This window comes from Eulemur rufifrons, chromosome 6 (assembly GCF_041146395.1).
Source record: "Eulemur rufifrons isolate Redbay chromosome 6, OSU_ERuf_1, whole genome shotgun sequence".
Lineage (NCBI taxonomy): Eukaryota > Metazoa > Chordata > Mammalia > Primates > Lemuridae > Eulemur > Eulemur rufifrons.
In genome coordinates this window covers 6,154,037-6,179,153 of record NC_090988.1, presented here as the reverse complement: position 1 = coordinate 6,179,153, position 25,117 = coordinate 6,154,037, and the positions used below count along the sequence as shown (strand labels likewise).

At 59.2% G+C, this 25,117-nt stretch overlaps 1 protein-coding gene across 1 annotated transcript in view; it reads right to left on the bottom strand.

Moving 5' to 3' along the window:
* The window catches only part of IGSF9B (immunoglobulin superfamily member 9B), a 33,008-nt gene extending 8,278 nt beyond the window's left edge, over window positions 1–24,730 (bottom strand). The window contains exons 1-16 of the mRNA XM_069468673.1: window positions 24,655–24,730; window positions 19,036–19,187; window positions 18,595–18,712; window positions 17,293–17,434; window positions 16,829–16,974; window positions 14,268–14,410; window positions 13,810–13,950; window positions 13,608–13,724; window positions 13,253–13,403; window positions 12,017–12,128; window positions 9,524–9,699; window positions 8,473–8,699; window positions 7,550–7,634; window positions 5,329–5,490; window positions 4,909–4,954; window positions 2,688–4,337 (exon numbers count right to left, since the gene is read on the bottom strand). Coding sequence (XP_069324774.1) covers window positions 2,688–4,337; window positions 4,909–4,954; window positions 5,329–5,490; window positions 7,550–7,634; window positions 8,473–8,699; window positions 9,524–9,699; window positions 12,017–12,128; window positions 13,253–13,403; window positions 13,608–13,724; window positions 13,810–13,950; window positions 14,268–14,410; window positions 16,829–16,974; window positions 17,293–17,434; window positions 18,595–18,712; window positions 19,036–19,187; window positions 24,655–24,715 — 3,629 coding nt within the window. The 5' untranslated portion in view covers window positions 24,716–24,730. The remainder of the gene's footprint in view (window positions 1–2,687; window positions 4,338–4,908; window positions 4,955–5,328; window positions 5,491–7,549; window positions 7,635–8,472; window positions 8,700–9,523; window positions 9,700–12,016; window positions 12,129–13,252; window positions 13,404–13,607; window positions 13,725–13,809; window positions 13,951–14,267; window positions 14,411–16,828; window positions 16,975–17,292; window positions 17,435–18,594; window positions 18,713–19,035; window positions 19,188–24,654) is intronic.
* Between the last annotated feature and the right edge of the window lie 387 nt (window positions 24,731–25,117).

Genomic DNA, 25,117 nt, shown 5'->3' with positions numbered 1-25,117 from the left:
CTCCCTGGACAGCTCTAGATAGAAGGGCTGTAGCTACTTTCTGCCTGGGAAAGCCAAGAGCGCCCAGGCGGGGGAGGCTCACTCTCTGCCCCCAGGATTCCCCTGCCTGTGTGGGTACGTTCCCGGGGGCACGGGCAATGGAGGCCACAGCAAAAACAAGTACTTTCTAGGTTACTGTGAGAGACAGTGAGCCTCAGGTGTCCCTAACCCTCTTTAAGAGACTTGACAGTCCCTGAAACGCCCATGTTTCTTCAGCTTCCACCTGGAAGGCTGCTAGAGGAGGGTCAGCCCTGGTGGGGCAGAGGGAGGGACGCAGTGCTGATCCCCAGGGGTTTTCTCCTCTCGCCAGGGCAACACCCTTCTGCCCCAGGGACGCCTGCCCTCTCCCCCTGGGGAGGTCCTCCCGAGATTCTTTCCCTACAGCGTGACCCAAGGAAGTCAGCACAGCTACTACAGGGATCTTAAAAGCAATTTGGACCTGAGGGTGAGGTCACATTTCAGTCCTGTGACAACCAAGAACAGGCTGCAGAATGCAAGGGGCACAGGGAAGTGGTGACACTTCCCCGCTCTTGGCCTGGTGGGACTTCAGGTGACCTGACCCTGAGGAAGCCCCGCTCTCGAGGGAAGACGTGGGCCACACGTCAACGCTGTGCTCCTGGAGAGGCCCTCACGTCGTGAAGAGCCCAAGAAGGCAGTGAGGGTGCAGCCACCCCAGAAGAGCCTTTGGGGGGTTGGGGAGGCAGGAAGGGGGACACTAAGCCTGAGACTGCTGGGAAAACAGGGCAGGGCTGTTCCTGGACACCAGAGTGGCCCCACAGTAGGCCCCAAGGGTGCAGGGATGCAAAGCCGATGTCGGGCATCTGGGTCCCTCGGGGTACATGCAGGGCCCCGGGCTTCTGGGGGAGGCCCTGGGTGCGTCGGCAGCAGGCTGGCGAGGTGTCTGAGTGAGGGGACCTACAGGGGCTCTGGGGGGCGCTGGACATGGGGGTGGGGGCCAGAAGCTGCAGCGAGGCGGGCGCCCGAGCGAGCGTGGCCCGGTGAGGCAGCCGGAGCGGCACGATGTGGGGAACCCAGAAGCCGTGGGGATCAAGGAGCGGCACTGCCACCCCATGGGACGGTGAGGGGACATGGTTTGGATCCCCTGTCCAGGAAGCGATGGCCCTGCCGAAGCCCCGTCCGCCTGCCCGCCCCCGCCCGCCCAGCCGAGGAGCTCCCTTACCTATTGAGCTGAGGAGAGGCTTGTCTCGACAACACTGCCCAGATAGCTGAGATCAATCAGAAACAAAGCAGTTATCAACACCGGCCGGGGGCAACTGCCCACGCACACCCAGAGGGAAGCAGGGGGGGAGCACAGCGAGCACCGACAGGCGAGGCCAGAGAATGGGTGAGGGGGGAGAGGAGAGAGACGAGACCCAGACGCACGATGGGAGGAAGCAGATGAGCGGCTGCACAAGCACACACAGGGCTGCCACGACAGCTTCTGCGCAGGCAGAGGCGGGCCTAGCTGGAGCTCTCCTGCCCGCCACCCGCGCCGCGCCCTTCTCCTCCCCAGCAGCCTCGTGGGCCGAGGGTGGGAGGTGAGCTTGCACTTCCAGGTCCCAGAGAGGGTGGGGGACGGGGGCAGAGGAGAGCGCGGGGCTCCCTCCTCCGCCACCCCCATCCTGCCTACCACCAGGCCAGCCTGCTCTGGAACTCTCTGCTCCCCTCCACAGGCGGCTACATCAAGAAGAGAGACCAAAGGACGGAGCCAGAAAGAGAGAGAGAGAGAGAGAGAGAAGAGAGAGGGGGAAGGGAGAGGGCATCCAGGGGCACTACAGAGACGTGGCAGGCTCTTCTGAGCAAGTCGGGCCCACCAGAGACGATGGCGAAGGAAGGAAGAGGGGCAGAGAGACTGGCCGGAGAGGAGGGGGAGGGCAGGGCAGAAAGACGAGAGAAGAGGAGGCACAGACAGGTGTCCAGGCTCTGGTACCTGGAATACCAGCTGCTACAGTTTAGAGAGTGCTCTCGCAGGCAGGCTGATCGCGGGAGCTTGTCTGTCTGTCTGTCTCTCTGCAGCTTCCTGCGAGGCACACAGGGGCGTGGGGGTGTGGCTCCCGCACGCGGTCACAAGGCCTGAGACTTTTCTCCGGGCCTCCAGGACGCACCACTCCAGGAGAGGCCGTGGAGGGGGCTGAAGTCCGGCGCTCACTAACGCTGCCAAGGGGCAGAGTTTGGGAACAGGAGGCGCCTGGCCTGGTGGTCCTAGGAAGTCAGGCTCCGGGTATGGTCCTACTTAGCAAGGAGGAGTGGCCGGGAGGAAAAGGAGGCTGAACACACCACTGCCCAGGGCCAGGATCATGGGGACATGGAGAGCCCTCAATACCAAGAGGGGCTGGGCGTCCCTCAGAAGCCACTTGTTCTGATACTCCATGCCCCCCTTCCTCGGGTGAGCCACTCCCAGGAACGCTGCGGGCCTCTGGGAAGATCCCTCACACTGCTGGCAGGGGACCTGGGCAGTAAGCCCCGCCACCCCGTGCCCACAGCCTGCCAATGCCGTGGCCGTGGCGGCCAGAACTCCTCTCCCGAGGGGATGCTGCAGCATGTCCGAACAAGCCCTGTCGTTGGGTGGATGGAGGGTGTGGGCAGGGCGGCATGTGGGGAGGGAGGTTGATCAGATGCAGGTGGCAGGAGACGCTGCTCACACTCACCCTGAAGTAGGTAACGTGGGTGGCGGGGGCTCCGGTCGGAGCAGTTCTTCCCCCATCCTTCGAGGGGAAGGCGTCTGTCCAAACACATCCAAGTTGTCCCCAGGCACGGCAGGCGCGGGGCCCGGCGGAGGGGAGGGGTAACCTGTGGCCAGAGTGGTGAAGCCCATGGCGGGCCGGTAGCTGGGGCTCCCGCTGCGGCTGCTCTGGGAAGGGGAGCCCGTGGACGGCGTGGACTTGCGGGAGAAGCTGACCGCAGCTGGAGGCTGCAGGGTGATCTCCGACATCTCCGCCTGCTGCAGGAGGCCCGGACGAGGCCGGGCACGGGCAGCAAGCTCAGGGGAGCCGGTGCGGGAACTGAGGGGGCTTTGGGTCAGAGGTGAGAGCCGGGAGGGCTGTAGCACCACTTGATGTAAACTAGGCTCGGCGCGCCTGGCCTGCCGAGGGCTGGGCCGGGGCCGGGGCTCATACCACCGGGTGTCCAGGCCAAATGTGCTGGGGCCACCCTGCCCCCCCGGCTCGGCCGGCTCGGGGTAAGGCAACACGGGTATGCCCATACCTTGGCTGGTATGTCTTAGCTGCCCTTGGCTCGCCAGAGGTTGCATAGGTCTGTCCTGCCACTTGGCGGCGGGGGGCACTGGGGCAGGGCCCCTGCCGGGCGACTTGCCCACCCAGCCCTTGGGTGCCTCCAGGGACAGGATGCCCGGGTAGGCCGCGGGCACCTGCAGGGAGCTGGGGGGCAGTCCTCGGGGGAGGCAGGGCTTGGGCTGCAGACTCTCGGCGACGTCACAGGGGTGCAGCTGGTGGGGGAACATCATGGCCGGGGCTTCCAGCCCCCCAAAGGGGAACTCTGGTCGGCCCCAGGGCTCAGGGGAGCGCCCTCCTGTAGGCGTCTGAGTCAAGGGCAGCGTGCTGTTGGAGGCATTCTCTCCATTCTCCTCAGGGATGGTGGGGTGGCCAAAGGGCCCCTCGCTGGGCAGGGGTGGGGACGACAGGACAGAGCTCAGGGGGCTGCCCACTTCTGGCACGTAGAAGGGGGGTGGCTCGACCTCCCCAGGGCTGCTGCTGCTGAGGTACCCATAATACTGGCCGTGGTGGAAGGGCCGGGGGGCAGGGGGCCTGGCCTGGCCTGTGGCCTGGAGCCGACCCTCCAGGCCGCTGGGACCCTCCAGCCCACGGGGCTGGAACCGAGGGCTGTATGCTGGTGGTGGCAGGTAGGACTCCTGGCTGGACGACAGAGGGGTCAGCTGGGACTTGAGGGCCGCCACAGACGTGGGCACTAGCGGGTCCTCATTCTCCTCATCCGACTGGCGGAACTCCGGGTACATGTCCGTCTCTTCCGCGAAGGGGAAGCCCTCGATGTGCCTGCTCTTCATCGAGGGCTCCATCTCGGCGGGGTCCATCACAAAGCGGCCGTCGGGCCCCCTGCTGATGAGCTCAATGGGGGTGGTGGCCTCCGCCTCCGCCTCGGCCTTGGCCACGCTGTACTTCTTGCTGCTGATGGCCCTCTTGGTCTTCTTGTACAGTGACAGCTCCTTCTCCCGGGTGGGGCTCAGCATCCTCTTGGCTGCGGGCTGGCCCTGGTCGTCGGAGGACTCTGACGGGGCCCGGAGTGTCCGGATGCTCTCCGGGCTCACCTTGCCGGAGGACAAGCTGCGGGAGGAGCGAGAGCCAGGGGCCATGAGGCGCGGGGGCATGTTGGCCCGGGACTTCCCGTCCTTCTCCCGGCAAGCAACAACTAACTCCTAAGGTGACGCTGCAGGAAACTGGCTGCGTCTCTCGCTGAGAGACACTTTGGCTGACTCTCCGTTGTCTAGATGTGCCTCAGCCTTCTTTGCAATGCACACCCCCGTGCTTTCACTCTGGCCTGCCCCACGTTGGGCACCCTCCACCTAAGCACACCTCCGGCTTCATTCCCGGCTGGTGCAGGAAACACAAGCTCATTTTAATACTGACTGAAGCAAAACATATTAAGAAGGTGTATCTGTCAGGATGGAAAAAGGTTAGAGAAATACCTTCCAAAGAATGGATCACTCGCTAATTTGGATTATTACTCTGCGCTCCCTCTCTCGGTATGGGCAACTTAACCATGTGGGTCAGTTAACAGGCAACCGCTTAGAAACTCGGAACTGGGGCTAGGCAAGGCCAACCATCCACCCGTGCCCGCCGTCCACCTCCTCTCCACATCCCACCGTACGGCTCTCCTAGGGTCAGAGACACTTACGGAGACTCCAGGCTCTTCCTGCAGTGAGTGATGGAGAGTGGAGGGTCTGGAAGAGAAGAGAAGGGGGCAGAGCCCGCTGAGGCCCGAGCCACCAGCAGCCCGGCCGCCTCCTGCCCAGGGGTGAGCAGGGCAGCAGCAAGCGCAGAGGGAAGGAGCTGCTTTCACGTCTGGCATCTCTGGGCCTAGCTCAGAAGCCTGTGCCCACCCAGGCGCTGCCTTTGCGCTAGCTCGGGCCCCGTCAGCCTCTCCCTAGCACCCCTGCTTCCTCACTCCCTGTTTCAAATCAAGTCCCATTGGCAGCTCTACCCACAAGACCCCAACGTCCCTATTTCCAAGGGGAGTTCATGCTAAAAATGGTCCATCTCTCTTGATGGGGAGCATCTGAAACCAGGCTAGGTGGGGAAGGGGACCGACACCCACCTTTTTTGCGCTTGAGCTTACGCTTGCGCTGCTTGTTGACAAAGCAGGCGGCCAGGGTGCTGAACAGGATGGCAGCTGCCAGGAAGCAGATGGTAGCTACAATTCCAGCCAACACAGGCCGCGCCAGCCCGTCCGCGGTCAGGTCCGGCTGCGGGAAGATGTCTGCAGGGAGGGCAGAGAGCACTTGAGGCCGTCCCTCCCCTGGGCGCCACCGGCCCTAACACACAGCCCTCAAGTATCCCGCCCTGCCTCCTCAGGACAGGCAGTACTGAGGCTCGGGCCCCACGCTCGGCTCTCACTGGAGGGGTCTGCACGGCAACATGACGAGGGAGAAGGGGAGGGTCTGCAGAAGTCAAGCAATCTTCACGCAGCTTCTAAAAAGGACAGACATCTATGCCTTACTTCAACGCTACTCTGTACTTGCTGGTGCCTGACATTTGCAAAGCGCTTCCATGCATGTTATTGGGCCTTCCCGCATGACCCCCATGAAGGAGACAGAGCACACACATTGTTCCCACTCGCTAAATGAAAAAGCTCGGACTTGCTTAGCTGGAGAGACTTGCTTATGTAGACACTGCCATCAGTGCCAAACCAGAACCCAGTTGTTCTGACTTCCAATCTGGGATTTTCTGCCTTCCACCATGCTGTCTCTACAAAATGAGAGCCCAGCTATGAAGGCACCTTGAAGGTAGAACATGATAGCAGGGAGAGGGACCATTAAGATAGAATTCAAATCCACCCATCTTTTAACCCCTTACAGTACAGACAAGCAGCTTTCTACAGGGAGGACTGGCATCCTCTGGTCGTCCCAAGTACAAGAATGCTACAGCTGGCAGGGACAGCAGAGATAGGCCCCATTCTCTCTTCTTAGGTAAAGAACTGAGGCTCCGTTTGTGCCCAAATTCACAGAGCTCATTAATGACACAGCCAGGACTCGACCCCGGCCTGTGTATTGTACCCATAGGACAGTTACATCAGTAAGTGCCACTCTAGGTTCATCACAGGGAAAATCGATATATTGTGATATATTTGGCCAGAATTCATTGCTACATCAATAAGAGTAATGGATAAAAATAATTTAAATTATGCTGATTGGTCGAGTGGAAAATGAACGCTATAGCCGTCAGAAGGGGGAGACCTAAATACAGGGAATGCTGAGGTTGCTGCATCCTCATTCACCCACGTGGAATCGTCTGACTAGGCGTGTTTCCTTCCGGGAGCCGGCACCAAGCTACTGGGAACAGAACAGCCCACTGAGGTGAGCCTGCAAAACGCTCAAGTCCTCTACTCTGGCCTTGGCTGTTCCTCCATCTTTGAGTCTCTTCCTGGAGAGAGGCCAAGACAGAGGCACTCGGTTCTGCTGCCTATAGGGGGACAGCTTTGTTTTTTAAGAAAGTCTGCTGGCCCCTAATGGAAGAGGCAGAAATCACGCTGCACTCCTGCCCCTGCAATCTGATGCCGCTCCGGCCCTCCCCTCCCTGCCGGCTGCCCACACCGGTGCCTTCCTAACTGCAAGTGCTGCTGCACCGGCCTCTTGGCCAAGATCCTTGCCACCGGTCCCCGGGGGTTCTGGGAGGGCCGCTAAGGAAGTGGCGCCGTCGCCTGCCTGCTCTCCCTATACCAATGATGCTCCTTCACTGGGGGAGGGACCCTGCTACGTTTCAGGAACTGTAGCTGGAGAGATGTGTAGCAATGGGACCAGGGCCAAGAGAAAGGAAGATAAATGGAGAAAATGCTAGGGAGCTGGCTTTATTTAGCCTGAAAAGATCTAGGGAGAGGAAGGAAGGGAGGCAAACAACAACAAACAACAATTTTCCAAATAAAACCCATGTAATTATAAAGAAGTCTGCAACAGGCATTCAATAAATGCTTGACCTGTTGTTCCTTCCCACAGATTCACGGCCCCACCTGCATTCCAGAATATAGCACTAGAGGAAACCAAGAATGTATAGCAAGCAGCGCTTAAATCAAGTCCTTTTTGACACTGTAAGAGTAGTTGAATATCTTTCTGTGGCTATCTTACAGGTGTGTCAGAAACCTAAGTTAGATAAAATCCCACGCGTCACGGAAGCATGGATCCGGCAGGCTTAAGAAATGCCATGACTCACGCGGTTTCCAATCCAGCCTCTCCTCCCCTCTTAGCTGTTTAGCAAAGGGACTCCCATGCGGCTGTGGGGCTTACGTCCTTGTGGTTGTAAGAGAAGCCCCAACCCCACAGTACCTGTGCTGGAGACGCCGGCGATGTTGCTGGGCTCACTGATCAGATCCTGCATGACGGCCAGGACCCGGAACTCGTACCAGGTGTCCTACAGCCCCAGGAACAACACCCCGTCAGCTGAGGGACCCAAGACAACCACTGCTCCTCCCCCACTGGTCCTGCACCTGGCCTCCATGGAACAGGGAGCCCAAAGCGCTGCTAAGCACTGCTAAGCGTCTGAAGGTAAGTGACTGGTAGCAGTGGCCAACTGCTGTGTGTAAACACTCCCACCATGGCTGGTTTCAAGCTAAGCACGTGAGATCACTAAAAGAGATACGCACAACAGGCTCTCGAGGGTCACAGTGAGCCGACTGCAGCATGCCACTAAGTGAGTGCCCAGGGAAGGAAGGGAGAAAGAGAGATGAGATTGCCCCTGTCCATGAAACAAGCTGCTTCCTCTCCCCAGCCAGAGAGAGATCCAAGTTTAAAGAGGATCAGTTGGAAAAACAGATAATGCATCTTCCTCCAGGGGTTCTAACTTGTTAAAAGAGGGGTCCTTCCCTGGGCAAACCTAGAGACAATCCTTCTGGGACCTGCCCTGCCCCCCAGGTGAGACTCAGCAAGGAGCTGAGGTCAGTGATCTGTCTGTCCATGCTGGCCTCTCTGCCTGCCCTCTCCTGCCCAGCAAGTGTCAGACCTTGGGGAAAATCCTCAGTGCAGCACAAGTCCCCATGGCCACCAAGCTGGCCCTGAATCTGTGGGACCTCTGCAGCGTGATCTGAGTACCAAGCCTCAGTAGCAGATCTGGAGGACCCAGGAATGGTGGTGAAGTCAGCATGTGGCTTGACTTCATAACCTGAACAGGTCACTCCAAGCTTCCAGTGGCTCTAGAGTCATGTCACTTCCACAATTTGGGAAGAAGCAGCATGGAAAAGCAAAGCCCTCACCTGTGACAGATCCTTGGCAAAGAACTCTCCGTCGGTGCCTGGGATGCCATCGTCAAGCATCTCCCAGCGCTCGCCGACGCGGAACTCCATGATGTAGCGGTCGATGGGAAAGCTGTGGTTGGCAGGCGGGAGCCAGGACAGGAGCACACCCTGCTGAGTCCGGTTAGCTATGAGGCACCTCGGTGGGGTGACCAGCACCAGGGGTTCTGGAGTTGTAATAGGGAATGCTGCGGCAGGGAGGGGGAGAAGGGAGATGGCATCAGAGCGCCGAGGTCACCACGGCCCCCATGCTCCTGCGCACGTCATTTCCGGGGCAAGAAGCGGGGAAGGTCAGGGCCAGTGGGGCCAGAGCTTCATGATTCTGTGTTCAGAGTTCTGCTACAGAACATGCATGAGGGAGTCATGAACCTCAAAAAGGGGGAGACTGGAAAGAGGGAAGAAGGAAGAATGCTGGGGGAATCAAAGTCTCTTTTGTGCTCTTCCAAGGAGCTGGGCATATCTTCTCACAGCACCCTGATCACTCTCAATTCCCTTCCTTGCCCGGAGGCATCAAATGAGGCCCAGCAGAGGCGCTGAGAGCCAGAGTGAGCATCCCACCCTGCAGCCCACCTTGGCGGCTGTTCAGGAGAGGATTTGGGGAACGGCGGGGTCGTGCCGCCCACTGCACCTGGGAAGAGCCTGTTCCCAGCGGCCTTTCCCTCCTGCCTCAGAGGACAGCCTGCAGGCAGGGCCCAGGAGGAAGGAGTCCCAATCTCCTTCTGTGCAAAGCCACAGAAGTTGCAAACATGTGGCCTCACAAAGAAGAATAAAATTTTAAGCCTCTTTCCTCCATCTAAAAACACAACAGGAATCTGGCTGAAAGTCTTCTGAGACTGGGCAAAGCCCACAGACAAGTCCATACTGGGAGACACAATTATGTGAAGCACTTGGCAAGGTGCCAGTGTGCAGTAGGCCACACACGTTCGCCGCTTGGGCCATCCCTCTCACCACCTCTCTCTTATCCCAGCTCCTCCGGGAAACAGCCCCAAGACAGTCAGGCCGGGGCCCTCACCTAAAGTGTTCACAGTGACCACCTCACTGAAGGCGCTGGTTCCCAGCTTGTTCTGGGCCAGGACGCTGAACTGGTATGCTGTCTCGGGCTCCAGGGTGTCCACCAGCAGCCAGCTGGGTCCCGGCGGCACCGGCAAGGACAGCCAGTCATGGGGCCCAAACTGTGCCCGCTTCATCCTGGCCAAAACAAAGAGAGAGGGCAGGGAACAAGGGGTCGGGTGGGTTACACTGGAGAGAAGAGAGTGCACACAAGGTCCTCACGGAGAAGGCAGTGGGTGGGCCTGGCGTTCCCGGGTTCAAAGGCAGGAAGAGGGGATGGCCGAGGCGGGAGACCTGCCCAGCTGTGGCTGTGCCAATCCTCATGATGCCGGGTCACCAGCCGCGGCTGGTGCCTCCTCCTCTGAAAGGGCCCTTAGGTGTGAGTCACGCTCACGATGCTCGTCATGTTACCAGTCGCACTGCAGGAGGATCCTGCCCGGGTGTGGCCCCAAGAGTGGGCTCTGCCTTGGGAGGCTAAGAACACTAGAAGGTGGAGAGGCACAACTCAGCAATGGTAGGACTAGGGAAGGAACCCATGTGACTTGGCTGCCACCCTCTCAGGGACAGGCAAAAGTGAGACCCAGCGTAACCCACAGGGCTCCCTCAGTCCTGTCCGATTTGGATCATCTGAGGATGTCCAGGGCATGCAACAAAATGCCCAGGGTCTCCCCACAGTGGGACAAGGATCCCTAAGGCCTTGAGAGTTAGAAATCACAATGTAGGGCAAGGTCACAGCACGAGTGGAGGGTACTGAAACCAGGGGCGAGGGCTTTCCCTGGCTCTATCCGCCGCCACCCTCCCACCCCCCCCACCCCCAGCTCCCAGCAAGCCACACAGCGGCCAGCGGCAGGTGCAGTGCCGTCAGTCACCGCAGGGGGGAGACGTTGTCCCGTGGGAGTGGCCCTCTGCTGCAGCCCTGAGCTGTAACTCAGTGGATGCCCACCGGGTTCCCCTCTAGGTATAAAGGCTGCCACCATGTATGCCCAGAAGGGTGAGCTGAGGCAGCAGAAAGCACAGCAGAAAGAAGCTAGTGCCAAACGCCTGAGTCAGTACACGGGGAGTTAAAGGCAGTCAGAAAGAAAGGCGGCAAGGAGACCTCCCCCAACCCCGGCACCCGCCCTTCCCGCCGGGGCACTGAAGCAGTGAGCGGCATGTGATGGAGCGATGCAGATGAGCAGCAGCGTGGGGCGAGCCACAAGCAGCCAGGGAGCCCCGTCTACGCCAGACCTCCCACTCGGGCATCCCCAAAGACGGCTCGGCCGTGCCAAGCGCCCCTCCCCTGGCCATGCAGCTGCCTGGCAACACCACGACCTGCAGCAGCCACCGGGCAGGCTCCTGAGGAGTCCCCCACCCTGCTGCGGGAGGAATAAGGACAAAGCAGTGGGAGAGTGTCCTGGTTACAACTGCCACCCTGCAGATGCGTTCACCTCTCCAGAACTCAAGGTGCCCAGGAAATTGGCACCAAACCACCATGACGGGCAACAAGGGGATCCCCTTCTCAACTTCCCTTGCTGTTGAGAGTGCATCGAGGGTCTCCTGAATCCCCCTGAGCTCCCCTCTGGAGTCCCATTTTTCCTCCTCCCCAGGCTCTGGCTGGGCCTGGCTGGAAGCACAAGCCCAGGTGAGACAAGCCTGAAGGAGGCGGCGAGGGGGCTCATCCTCCCCACCCAAGGGTGTCACCCACCAGGCAGGTGGCCACAGCTCTTGGCTCGGGACAGGAGTGTGGGGAGAGAGCAGCCCTGGGGTGATGGGAGGAAGTCAGCTGGGCCTCTCTTTCCTCCTTTCCTGGGCCTCCTGTCCTCACCCTGATTCCTGCATTTTTGAGATTTCTATGTCCCCTAAGGCTTGGGCAACACTCTTGAATCACTGCACCTGGCTATGTTCACAACAAGGAATAAAAGCAAGAGAGAAACACACAGTCCTAGAGAGAAAGTGCCGCTGCTGAACACAGCCGGGAAGGGGAGCATCACTTCTCCACTCTGGGTTCTGCGACCCCTGGGGAAGGGATAGAATGCAAATTAGACTCTACCCTTCAGGCTGGGCTACTCCACAAAGCTCTCATGGATTGGGAGTCTCTCCCAGACTCCGGAGGAACCTAGAGGAATGAAGTAGGACACGAAACAGGGGCAGGGGACCAGCCGGGAAGGGCAGCAGAGTCCTGGGCGATTCAGGCCGCAGCCCAGATGGGCACCCCAATCCAGACGGTCACCCCAACCCAGACGGGCACCCCAACCTGCAGGGCTGGGGACACAGCCCACCCAGAGGCCCTCACAGACCACAGGCAGCCGTCATCCATGAGAACTGGTCACTGCCTCGGCCCACCTGGCTGTCTGCAGGTCTGGCAAGAGAGGAACCGTGTCCCCCGCCTCCCCCCACGCGGGACCGCCTGCCGTCGGGGCGGGGAGGGGGGAAGCAGAGAGCAAAGCGTGCGGGGGTGACTCACAGAGGTCCGTACCAAACTGAGAATGTCTGCTCGTATCCTCCATCATAGCCGGGTTCCCAGGACACGTTGGCAGTTGTCATGGAGACCTGGACCCGGACACTGCCCGGGGCATGGGGGCTGGTGCCTGGAAGCCAAGCGGAGACCCCTCAGATGAAGAGAACTGGCCCTGTGGTGCTGGGGGCCCACAGTCTCACTGTGGGGAGCCCCGGTGGCAGCAACATGCAATACTGCAAGTGATGTTATTGGGGACAAGGGGATGCTCTGAGTGCTGGCTCCCCAACCCTACTGGTTAGCGGGGTTGGGGAGGGAAGCCCACCCACTGTGCAGTCTGGTGGGACTAGATCGCATGAGCATCAGGACTGCGGGCCAAAGGAAAACCAGAACGCTCCTTATCCCAGACCCAAATCCTGTGTTCCTTAGGCAAGCCAGAAACACTGTCCCCTAAAGTCCCGGGGAAAGCTGAAAAGTCCCCTCTCCTGCAAAGCTCTCTGGCCTCACGAGACAGCCACATTTCACCTGAACCCCGGCTGAGAGGCAGCACAACACAGCAGGTAAGAACTTCAACTCGGGTTTGAGTCCTGGGCCCAGCACTTATTAGTGACGTGACCCAGGAAAGGGGTTCAAGCCACGCCAGCCTCGGTTTCCACGAGCATAAATGGGGGAAGCATGAGCGCCCACCTCCTGAACTGTCAATGGTGAGGGCTGCACACGCTGGGTGGGTACAGAGCCTAAAACTGCTGGTAACAGCTCAAAAGTGTTGGCTGTGGTTACAATCATAGCTGTCAGGACACAGAGGGACAGGCTGCAGGGGCAGGTGAGGTCCTGGGGACACCTACCTCAGGCCATCAAAAATGGGAACACCAGGGAGAGACGTCCCCCCACCCAGCCCCAGGCCCCAGGTCTCAGCTCAGCGTCCCCGTCCAAGGTGCCGCATGGCCCACTCCTCTGCATCCCAGTCTGTCCAGCTTGCTCCCTGGCCCTTCAGCTGGGCGTGTCCACAGTCACTGCCAGCTACACAGCTGCCTCTTTTCTGCATCAGAGGGGGTGCTGGGTACATTCCACCCGTCCCGTCAGGAGACCTCCCCAAGGATAAGACCTTCCCTTACAGAGCCCACACGGGGCGAGGGCTGCACGTGTTGGACTCTGGGCTCAGGGGCTGGAGCGACTTCAGAAAGACATGGCAGAGCACAGACAGTCACCATGGGACACCCCCAGCACCCAGCACCCGGACCCCTGCCGGCCGCGTACCGATGACGGTGAGGTGGGTGCTGGCAGTGATGCTTGTGACCACATTGGTGGCGACACATTCCCACTCCCCGTGGTCCTCCTTACTCAGGGCGCGGAACTGGAGACTCCCGCTGGGCAGGGCATTGTGCTTGCTTCTGCTGGGCTTCCCTACCTTGGCCAACAAGGGGGCAGGGAAGAGGGCAGGGACAGAAACGGAGGTGAGGGGAGAAACCACCAAACCTCGATGCTGCCCCTGCTCCAGAGCGCCCACTGCTCTGGGAAGTCCCCTCGCTGCTCGGCGAGGATCCAGAACAGAACTCGCCACCGGGTCCCCGCCACCTCCCCCACGGCCCCAGGAACTCCGGAGCCCAGGTACCTTTCTCCACGTGATGACAGGGAAGGGGTCCCCTGCGGCCGCACAGGGGATGAGCAGCTCCCGGCCAGCTTCCTGCCTGTACTCCCAGCCTGGTAGCACCGTAAAATACGGGGGGTCCTGGGGGGAGGCACAGGCACACACATGAAGTCGCGTGTTCGGGTGCCCGTGCACATGCAGGCCGCTCACAGCCCTGGGGCCTCACCTTCAGGACAAGCCGTGCAGGAGCAGACTGGCCCATGGTCCCCAAGGTGTTGTAAGGCACACAGGTGTAAGTGCCAAGAGCCTCCTCTGTGGCCTCCTCAATTCGAATGGAGCCGTCTTCCATCAAGGTCCAACCTAGGTTCTGCCGGACAGACAGCAGAGCAGGGAGCGCAGTCAGGGAGTGGGCACTTGTCCCAGCTCCCCCTCCAGGCTGGATCTGAGCTGCGCAGACAACACCAGACTGAGCCCCTGCTCCAGCTGGGGCGGGCATCGCCTGGCATCCCGGGGGAACAGCAAAGCTCCTGCCGGACTACAGACCCCTACGGAAGCAGCTCTTTGTCTTCCCAGAGATTCTGGAGGGGGCAGGAAAGTCCTGGCAGAAAACCAGGCCCCAGAGGCAGCACCTCAGTGTCAGGCGGGGCCTCTCACTCTGAACCCCAGCATGCGTCTCTCTAGCACCTTCTCGACCTGCAGGGGACGGCCGTCTTTGTTCCACTTGACCACGGTGGCCGGCGGCTCTGCATCCACAGGGCAGCGGATGTAGCCATGGATCCCCACGGGCACGTAAATGACAGGGGGCATGTTGAGGACGCGGGCAGGGTCTGCAGAGAGTTGGCGTGGGTGGGAGAGAAGACAGACACGGGGCACCAAGTGAGAAGTCCGGGCAGGGGGCAAGCCTGCGCACAAGCCCGGACGGGCCGGGCTGCTGTTCCCAGCACCTGGAGGCCCCTAAAGGCACGCTCCAGCCTGCCCCGTCCACAGTGCTCCTTAAATGCTTTGCCCGTCAGGCAAGGACTCTCCACGTCCATCGTCCTCAGCCCCTAGACCCTGAGCCCCAAAGCCAACACGTGCCCACACCCTTTCCCAACCGCTCCTTTCCCCGAAGTCTCTCTTGAGCAGCCGTTGGCTCTCCGCGTAAGGCCATCGCGGGTGTAAGAACCTGGAGTGCTCCTCCTCCTCTCCATTCTGCTGTTTGTCCAGACTCCCCAGGCCTTGGTTTCCCCATCTGATTCTGCGGCCGAAATGCAGAATCAACCCTGCCCACAGAACAGACGAAAGGCCCTCGGGAGAGCGGCAAGAGGGCCCCCCACGTCCTGCCACACAGCCTGAGTCACCTCCTCTCGATTCTCCCCAACTTCCCCTGAGGGCCACGGAGGAGAAGGATGCAGAACTAAGGCGGCAGTAAGGATGAATGAGCTGGTATCTGTTGAGCATTCCGAGCTCTTCAGAGAACAGCATTACATAAATACCAGGCCCGGTTATATATTTAGACATAGCTTCCTACTTTTGTATGGTAGAGTTTTTTTTTCTCTCCTCCAAGGTTTTCAAAGGGTTTATGAATGGGAAATACTCTGAACACTGCTTTTTAGCAGAAATAAAGATCCCCGACTCACCCACCTGTAAATCTCAACCCCCTGGCTTTTCTTTGAAGGCAGGAAGGAGGTAAAAAAGGACAAGGAGGAGTGGGTGGTGCCGGCGCCGGGAGAGACGGGGAGACCGACGCACGCCTCCCGACAGACAGACGGCCGGGCCTCCCGACAGACAGACGGCCGGGCCTCCCGACAGACAGACGGCCGGCGGCTGGGGCCTCATCCCAGCTGGGCTCGGCACCCCAGGACCACCTCCCATCGGCTCCCCGCCCCTCCACGGCCACCTTCCTGCCTGGGTGGCACAGCCAGCAGCCCGCCCCGAGGGACGGGACGCTCCTCCCAGGGGCAGGTCGCCCTTCCGTTCTCGCCGCTCCAGCCCGACTCGGGCGTGTCCTAATTCACTCACGAGCAACGCCTCGACTCCTCCTCTCACTGCGGCCCGGTGAGCTAGACCTGTGGCCCTGGGCTCACGGCTCTGTGACGCTTGGCACTGACAACACTGCACGCTAAGCATCCTTTTACGTTGCTGACAGTGAAGTAGAGAAACGATGTGCTCCATCGCGAAGAGAAAATGCTGAGAATGTGAGGTTGGGGGTCCGCGGGGCTCAGGAGGTCCCTCTCAGCCCCACCGCATGACCACGCCATGGCGCGCTGTGCGCAAACACCCAGCTCCAGGCACCTATCAGACGAGCTCCGCCTCTGAGGCCACCAACGGTTTCCCTACTTGTCCTCAGCTCCTGTGCTGACCCCAGGCCACGTCTGCAGACTCTGTCACTTCTCACCCCTGCCCCTCTGGGTGTAAGCGCTCCTCCCATACCAGCCCTGAGTGACGGAGAGTGTCACCTACAGCAGCAGCGTGGGGCCTTTGTTGCCTGAGCGACAGGGCCATCCGAAAATCAAAAGGAAGACATTAATCTTCATTACTCATCCTTCCCTCTCACACACATGCTCAGCTTGCCAGGGGGTGGGAGAGCGACTGGCCTTCCCAGCACTGAAGATTAGCAAACAGAATTATTGTGCTCAACAAAAGCCCACGACTGCTCTGGGTGAGGAGCAGCTCGTTCATCTGCATCTCTGGGAACCCCAGCGAAAGGCGCCCAGGAAGCAGGCGTGACAGCTCGATCGAGACACCCCCGGAGAGGGCCCTCTTGCCCTTGCTGGCCATGCCGGCCACATCCATGGCACGGAACGGCAAGGGGCATGGCTGGCAGGAAACCTAGCCCTGCCCCAGCTCCGGGCTGCGCTCCCTCAGTCACCCGAGAAAAGAGCAACCACTCAAGGTACAGAGGTGCCGCCAGCGTCCAGCCCAAGGACAACTGTTCAGAACAACTGCCCAGAGGGCCCGAGTCGCTTCTCCTCGAGCCCAGCCTAAGCGCAGCTGCTGAGGTGAACTGGCTGGCACACACAGCGACGCCCAGCCACAGCACACACCAGCAAGTGCCAGGCCACCCTCCTGCCCAGCAGGGCCTCGGCCTCCTCTTGAGCTGCCCCCTTCCTCCTCCCTCATCCCTCTTCCTCCCTCATCCCTCCTCCTCCCTCATCCCCCTGAATGGTGCTTGGTGTCCGCTGCCCTCCAGCCTGCAGTCTGGCCAACCGGGCCTGAACCTTCTGGAGCCCCCACCAACCGGGCTCTCCCGCACCCCTACTCACACTGCACCGTCAGGTAGGCTGAGGCAGAGGGGGAGCGCCCCAGACTGTTGCTGGGGACGCAGGTGTACTTCCCTGCGTCCTCTGGCTTCACCCGGAAGATGATCAGGGTTCCATCGATCAGGATGCGCACCCGCAGCTTCAGGTCACTGCAAAGCCAGCAAGGAGACGTGGGGGGAGGTGTTGGCACGTGGGAGAAGAGGGTCCCGGCACAGACACCAGAGCAAGATGGCAACAGGTCATGTCCACCTCCCCTAGACCTTGGGCCCCCTGGCATTCCTAGGGCCCCTCTCTCAAAGCCCCTCCGTGCAGACTTTGGCCTTAGCATGTGGGACACCAACTGGACCGCCCGCCTCTCCACGCTTCCAGAGCCCGGGGGCACCTGGACAGGCACAGTTTCTGCTCAGGGGCCTTGCCCCCAGGACCTGGGTGGGGACTCTGTGAGAGGGTCTGAGCCAGGTGCTCACTTCTGGAAGTAGACGTTCTCGTCCTGCCAGTACCAGGTGTAGGTGAGGTTGCCGGGATACGCCTCTGCCCGGCAGGTGAGCAGAGCGTCCTGGGATATGTTGACGGTGATGTTCTCAGGAGGGGAAACAATGAAAGGCGGCCCTGGGGAGACAAGGAACAGAGTCACCTCGCCTGATGGGGGAGGGCAACAGCACCAGCCTCCCAGGAAGCTCCGAGTGCCCCAGGAAGGGGCGCCGGGGACAGCACAACCCAGGCAATTGGCACGGAGACGCTCCCACATGCTGTCTCCCAGCCCCGTCTCCACCACACCTGCCACCTGCACCCACGGCCGCCCAGACCAGCCATCTCTCTCACATACATACACAAAACCCTTCCTGCCCTTCCTGCTCCCAGCAGAGCCTGAGCCAGAGACACGCAGGAGGGACAAAGGCCACTCTTTTTACATCCAGAGCAAGGAATGATCTTGTCTTTGGAGAAGTCAGAGCCTTGTGCCGCTCACCAGCCGGAAGTCAGGAGGGCAGCCGGGTGCAGAGGCAGGGCAGTGGGCAGTGGGCGCGGTCCCTGCAGTCCCTGGCGCTGGCTGCCCAGACAGAGGCACAGCTGGGGCCTCCTGAGGGCGGGGCAGCTTCCATCCAGGCTGCAGGGACCTCTGACCTGGCTGTGGCTCTGCACTCAGAGCAGGAGACAGGAGGAGCATGTGCCACTGCCAGCCCTCCCCTGCGTTCCTCCCGCAGGCAGGGGTGAGGAGGCAGAGCAGGGGATGGGCTCTGCACAGACCCCTCAACTCGGATGCTGCCCACGCGGGGCAGTGCTCGCCCCTCCTTAGGGACTCTGGGGCTCCAGGCAGGGCAGACCGGCATCTCCTGGTGCTGACTGCACAGACCTCAGCTCTGCCAAGTGCCCTTAGTGTTATTTAACCGTCTGGGGCTTGGATTGAATTCCTATATTTATTGATGCCGTCACTAATGGATAGATGACCCGAGGGAGGTCTCCCCTCATGGGGAGATGGAGGCGTGGCAGGGATGCCATCTGGACAGAGGGAGAAACCAGAAGCCCAGGCAGCACAGTGCCTCCCTGCCACACTGTGTGGTGCCTGGCCACAGCCTCTGGGCCCAGCCCTTCTGCAGGCAGGCCCGTGCGGGAGCCGAGGGTAGGCACGCGGCACACAGGCGCCCCGCACAGCTCCTCACGGGCTGCGTCCCCACCCCACTCCCCGATGTGCCAAGTGTGCCCTGGGGAAATGCCCTCCATAGCTCACCTGGGCTGACGTCCCACGAAAGAGCCCAAGGAAATATCCCTACCTTGGACAAGCAGGTGGGTTGTGTGGACAGCCTCCCCCTGGATGCTGTACGCTCGACAGGTGTAGGCGCCTCTGTCCTCCCGACTGACTGATGTCACCGTCAGGCTGCCGTCACTCACCTGGGGGACAAGGATGGACGGAGCTCAGCACCCACCCTTGGGCCCCACCGACGCTACCCTCAGGCAGAGGGATGCAATGGGAGATGCTGAAGTGGAGATGGCCCCAGGGACACGTGCACCTGGGGATACAGAGAGCAGCTGCCTCCCTGATCACCCTCTAAGGACACAGACAGGACGCCTGCAGCCGTGCTGAGCTGTTGGCTTTCCACCCCTCTGTGCCTGTGCACACAGCGTCAGTGGCCGGCTGCAGTGGGAGGTCGCCATGGGGGGGAGTGAGGTGGGGAAGAGCAACTGCTGTGGCCCCAGCCTAGAACCACACTCACCTGGTACTTCCCACTAGCACCGAGGAGCGTCCCCTCCTTGAGCCAGGTGACGATGGGCTTGGGGTTCCCAAAAGCTGTGCAGGTCATGGTAATACTGCCACCCTCCTTGGCCTCGATGTACTGGGGGGGTGTTTCTGTAAAGGTGGGAGGGGCTGCAAAGGACACCACGACAGTGAAGGACGGAATCAGCCAAGGGGCTGCCCGCAGGCAGTGCCCGCCAGTGTGTGATCCTCAGTGCAGCTCCACGGTGCAAGGAGGAGCCAACAGCGGTGAGGAGTAAACTCTGCCCCAGATGTTATGTGGGAGGGGAGACCTGCATCCAGACTCAGCCTGGCCGGGTCCAAAGTTTACACTGTTTCCACCACACTTAGTGCCTCCCCAATAAACTGATGTTTATTGAGCATCTACTACAGGAAAGCTGCTGGGCTCGGCACTGGAGACACGGCAGCAACGAGACGGCTCTCTCGTGGCCCTTCCAGAACACTTGTTTGCCACCGGCTCCCCAGACTATCCTATCACCTTTCAGCCTCTCTCCTCGGGATTACTCCTCATACATAGGAGCCCCTACTTCCTGAACCCCAGCTCCCCCAGGTCCCCATATTTCCCGGACATTTGCCATCTGAGCCCTGTCTGGGCCTAACACAGATCACAGGCCAAGGCTCCAAGGAGTCTTACTTTTCCCAGATTCTGCCGAGAAAATTATCCCCCTTCCTCCCTCTCTGGCTCCCATGGGTGAAAGTGGACAGCCCACTCTGCGGGCTCCTCCCTTCCTGAGTCCCCTCTGCCTGTGCCAGGTTATCTCCCCCGCTGCATTGGAGATTTGATTAAAACTCCATCCTGTTTGGATAATCGGCTTTGAAGAGACTCATTTGCCTGAGCTGCTTGTAGAAACAATCCAGTCAACCTTAACCCCTTGGACCATCAGTCCCACCGTCTTCCGGGTCTTCCAAAATGGCAAGGAGGTCCTCATTCCTGAATGCCAGCCCAGAGGCCCAGAGCAAAGCTCAGAACCCAAGTTCAAGCGCTAGCCTGCCACTTGTCGTAATCTTGGGGAGCTCACTCAGCCTCTCTGGGCCTCATCTAAACCATCTCCCCTCCAGAATTGACGTAAGGAATACATATTTGTGAAAAGTATCTTGTAAAATGTTGGTTATCCCGCCATTACTACCTCCATCACGATCATCTCCCCACCAGCCGCACCACTGAGGAGCTTTGGGAGGCGTCTCCCCTCCCCCACAGCCCTGCCCTGAGAACTAGGCAGAGTGCTCTAGGCCCACGTTCTCCCTTCCACTGCGCCCTAGCCATGCTGGCCTTCCTTGTCTTCCTCCAGTGTGCCAAGATCTTCCGCCCTCAGGGCCTCTGCATTTGCTGCTCTTCCTGCCTGGAACTCTGTACCCACATCTGGCTCCTTCGGTTCATGCGAGTCTTTGCGACAACACTGCTTGGTCAGCCCATCCATCTAAGATGGTATTCCAGCACTCTCTACTCCCTTGCACTGTTCTGTTTTCTTCCCTCTCTCTCTCTCACTCACTCACGCACCCTACCCACCCTTCTCCCAGCAAAGCCCAAGCCAGAGACACACAGGAGGGACAAGGATGCTCTTTTTAAATCCACAGCAAGGAATGATCTTGTCTCTGGAGGAGTCAGAGCCTTGTGCCGCTCACCAGCCAGAAGTCAGGAGGGCAGCTGGGGACACGGAGGCAGGGCAGTGGGCAGCGGGTGCGATCCCCGCAGTCCCTGGTGCTGGAAAATATATATTTGTTTGCCTGCTTCTTATCTGTCCGCTTATGACAAGGGTGGCTCCCTGACAGCAGGCCCCTTTTGTGTAGCACCACTGTGTGCCCAGCCGTCAGCACAGTTCCTAGATGAGCAGTGTGCTCTACAAACGCTTGTCCAGTGAACAAGCGAATGAAACAAACAAAGGAGTGAAGGGTGCACACATACGCATGCCCACAGGCCAACACAAATGCAAACGCACACAACTCCTTAAGAGCATGACCACTGTCATCTACAACCTTCAAATCCCACAGCTCAGTGTGGGCACACGGGGCACGTGGAGAGTGACCATTGAAGGCATTGAGCAGCACACTTCACACACAAAAACCCAGACAACACAACGTTCTCAAGAAAATCAATTCTCATCCAATATCTAAGAACATACTAAAAATAATGATAAAAAGTCCTTCCACGTCCTTGTACCGGGACCCTAGAATCCCAGCTTGCGGCCTCTCTTCCCCGGCAACGTGCACACATCTCCCAGAAAGCCCCCCTCGCCCGGCCTGGCCCCCGAAACACAGTTGCCACAGCCACGGCCAGATTACCTCTGGTGTTGAGCTTAAAGGAAAAGATAATAAATTAAATTTACATCCTGAAGTGACAAATTACTTACTAATTACATAATTACTTTATTATTTAGGTGCTAATCAGGAAAGTACTTTGAACAATTTCGAGTTTTCAGGAAAATAATGGTTTGACTCTCAATTATTTACTGAATTAGATGTTAGCTTGCCAGCTGCACTTCCAGGCTTAATTCTTTTTCACGAGTGCCCTATAATTAATAGTGCAGGTTAGAAACAGGCTGGCCTCTCCTCCACCAATTCACCAACCTAAAGCAAGCCTTGGCTTGGGCTTCTTGGGTATTTTATATGTGATAAAGAAATAATTGGGCTTGTTTCCACCCAATTGGTCTTCAAAGAAAACACAGAAGGAGAATGAGTCAATCTGTAATTCTAATTTTTCACTGGCCTTTCACTTTCCAAAGGTGATCCCTGTCAGAAAATGCCGACATTAAACATTCCGGTTTGGAAGCGATGGAATGCCAGTGCTTGGATTCTCTCCTTCAATAATGGAAATATTTATGCTGAAAGGAACCTCGGAACTTGGGCAGAAGGGAAAGCAGCAGAGAGACCTCTCTTTTACCTTAGGAGCGTCTGTTCTGCTCTACCTGGGTGCAGGTAGGCTCCTTGATTCGGCAAAACACACTCCATGGTCAGCCCTGGTTCTCCAGCCTGCAGCAGGCAGTGTCCCGGGCCCAGCTCTTCTGCCAGCGTGGCCACGTGAACACCCTGCCCAGGCTCCCTGACTGTGCCGCTCCCTCCCTCTGCCAGGAGTCCCCTCCCCTCCTCCCACCTGCACCTGGCTGTCTCCTGCCCTGGCCAGCCTGAACACAGGCCGTCTCTCCAGAGCAGCTCGCTCCCCTCTGTGCTCTCTAAGCCACACTGCAGGTCGTCTCTGGACTTGAAGTCTCCTTAAGAGCCAGGACTGGGTCGTGCCTGCTGCTGCACCCTCACAGCCCGCCACAGGTGCACGTCCAAACGTGTGCTTTGAATGGACAATCACCGATAGATTCACAAGGACTTTTAAACTACCAAAGCCCTCTGCCTCTTCCAGGCCTGCCGTCCCTGCTATTCAGTTTTCATCCGACTTTATGTTTTTCTCTCTTGAGAAGGAGGGTGGCCAGCATCTCACACATAATTACCCACATGTAATTAATGTTCCAGACACTGCAAGACACTTCCTCACACAGCATTTCATTTAACCCTCACAACAGCCCTGTAAATGGGCATTGGTTTTAGTAACAGATGAAGCTGAACTCAACGAGGTAACTTCCCTTGCCCGGATTAAACAGCTAACACACCGTGAGCTCGCAACACAATCCAGGTCCTTTAAGGGTCTTGCTCCACGCTCACCCCACTCCAAGGAATCAAGAATTCCCAAGAATCCACCCCCGCTCACACAAGCGGAGACAGAGATGCTACAGGGCACGCAATTCCAAACTAAATTCTACTTCCCCATTATGTGCGTGTCCACTGAACGCTCGGGGTCTTGGGTTCCTGAAGGGGACACTACCAGCCAGGACGATGTGACAGGAAAGCAGGCAGCCCTCGAGATGATTTCCACCCCGTTTAGGAAAGGGCACAGGAGAGAAAGGAAGCAGCGTGGGGACTCTGGGCCTGGTGTTCATTCAGGCAAGCTTGTAGCAGCAGATTTACCTTCCTAATTATGTTTTGCTTGGGTTACTGTTCAGATGAGTTTTCATTCCTTGCTCACACAACAGCTGGCATCAAAAGGGGTTGACTCAAAAGCTTGCTGGGTGGCAGGGACAACCCACCCAAGATGTAAAATATGCCTCCAGTCAGTCTGTCGGGACTGATGGACAGGAGCCAACTGCACCCCACGTGGAGGGCGGCCGGGCAGGCTAGACCAACGTGGATGTGAGGCCACCATCTTGGAGATTTCTCTTCCTACAGTCCAGTGGTCTTGCTGAAATATAAAACCCTCTGTTCCTCCAGGACCCTGGACAGGTACCCAGACCAGAAGGAGCCCCACTAGGTAGGGAGGGCAGAGCCACCCTTCACGGCAGACCAATGTTGACAGAAGCTTCCAAGCCAAGAGCAACACCAGTTTCTCTCTCCCAACCCCAGCACCTACAGTCTCAGACATCAAAACCATAAGGACCTAGCTGCATGTGGCACATGCCAGCACCAACACTGTCAAAGCCTCAATGACTAGCACAGTGTCTGCAACATAGTGGTGGCTGAATATATTGTTGTCATCAACTGAGTGAAGAATAAGGGTCTGGCAAAAAAATGAAGCCAAACAGAATGGAAAAACCCGCTCCCCTCCACTGGGGAGACCACTTCTCCTTCATGTTTTCTCCATGGTTCCAGCTTCTGGCTCCTCCACAGTACTGCCTCCCAGGTAAGGACTCCCCCAGCCACACAGGGGGGACTACCCTCCGAGGAGACCCCAAGGGCCCAGCCCCCGGTGCCGTCACAGCCGCCCCAAGGTTCAGCAGGCTCACCCGGCCCCTGGCCCTCACCTGATGCTGGCAAAGCATCCACACACAGCACAGTTCACCCAGCCTGAGCTATAAATAGCTGACGGCCATTAAAACTGCTACTCTTCCCAGGCTCCTCACGCTCTGTCAGCCGGGGAAGCCCACTAGCACAGGGACCGTGTGTGGGTTTGCTCACCATGGTCTACCCGTTGTCAGGGGCAGGGCTGGCCCGCAACAGACCCTCAGCACACACTCCTCGTTAAGAGAACACACTTAACGAGGAGCCGCAATATCCACCCAAGAAGACAGACCAAAGGTGGGACTGCAGGGATTCCACAGGGGAGGGGGCTATCCGGGCCGCCCCAAGGCTGGGAAATGATCCCAGCAGGGACCGATTTTGCCTCCACAGAGCCTTAACCTTCTTGGTTTCAAGAAACAGTTTCCCTCCCCTGTCTATGGGACTCTGGCAGCACCATGTGCAGAGGGAGCTGCCACTCCTACGCACCCCTGCTGGCCCAAGGCCAGGACAACCGAGGGGGCACCTGAGCCCAAGGCCAGGACCACCGAGGGGGCACCTGAGCCCAAGGCCAGGGCAACCGAGGGGGCACCTGAGCCCAAGGCCAGGACAACCGAGGGGGCACCTGAGCCCAAGGCCAGGACAACTGAGGGGGCACCGGAGAGGCAGCTGATAACTCACAGGGCCAGGGCTCTCCCTCCCCGCCGCCCCCCTGCCACCACAGCAAGGGGAGGGACACAAAGCAGTCAGGAGAGGGGCTTCCCCAGGGCAGCCCTCAGAAGCAGTGTTCCTCGGCCCCCCCATGGAGGCGGCCCATACGCACCGTTGATAGTGAGGTGGACCCAGCTGCCGTTGTGGAAGGTGTCATACTGCTGGTCCAGCATGAGCACTTTGCACTCGTACCAGCCCTGGTCCTCGGAGCGAACCTGCTCCAGCCGCAAGGATGCCTTATCGTGGAGACTGGCCCGGCCTGGGGGAACAGAGTGGACAAAAGCCCCGGAGGCCATCAGGGCAAGGCCAGCAGCTCCCCGCCCCCACCCCAGCCAAAGGCAGGGGACCCATCATAACCTTCACACCATTTCCCATGGCAGGGCCCCAGAATAACAGCTGGCACCCACCTCCGGCAGCAGGTGGCAAAGGCAAAGGCACTACGCCCTGGCCACGGAGCCACTCTCCCTCCCCAGCTGGCCCTGCCCCAGCCGGCAACTCAGTGTGTTTGGCACTGAGAAAAGCCTCAGTTCCTTAGAATACTCCCATTCTTTTGGAGATCTCCCGGGACCACGGTA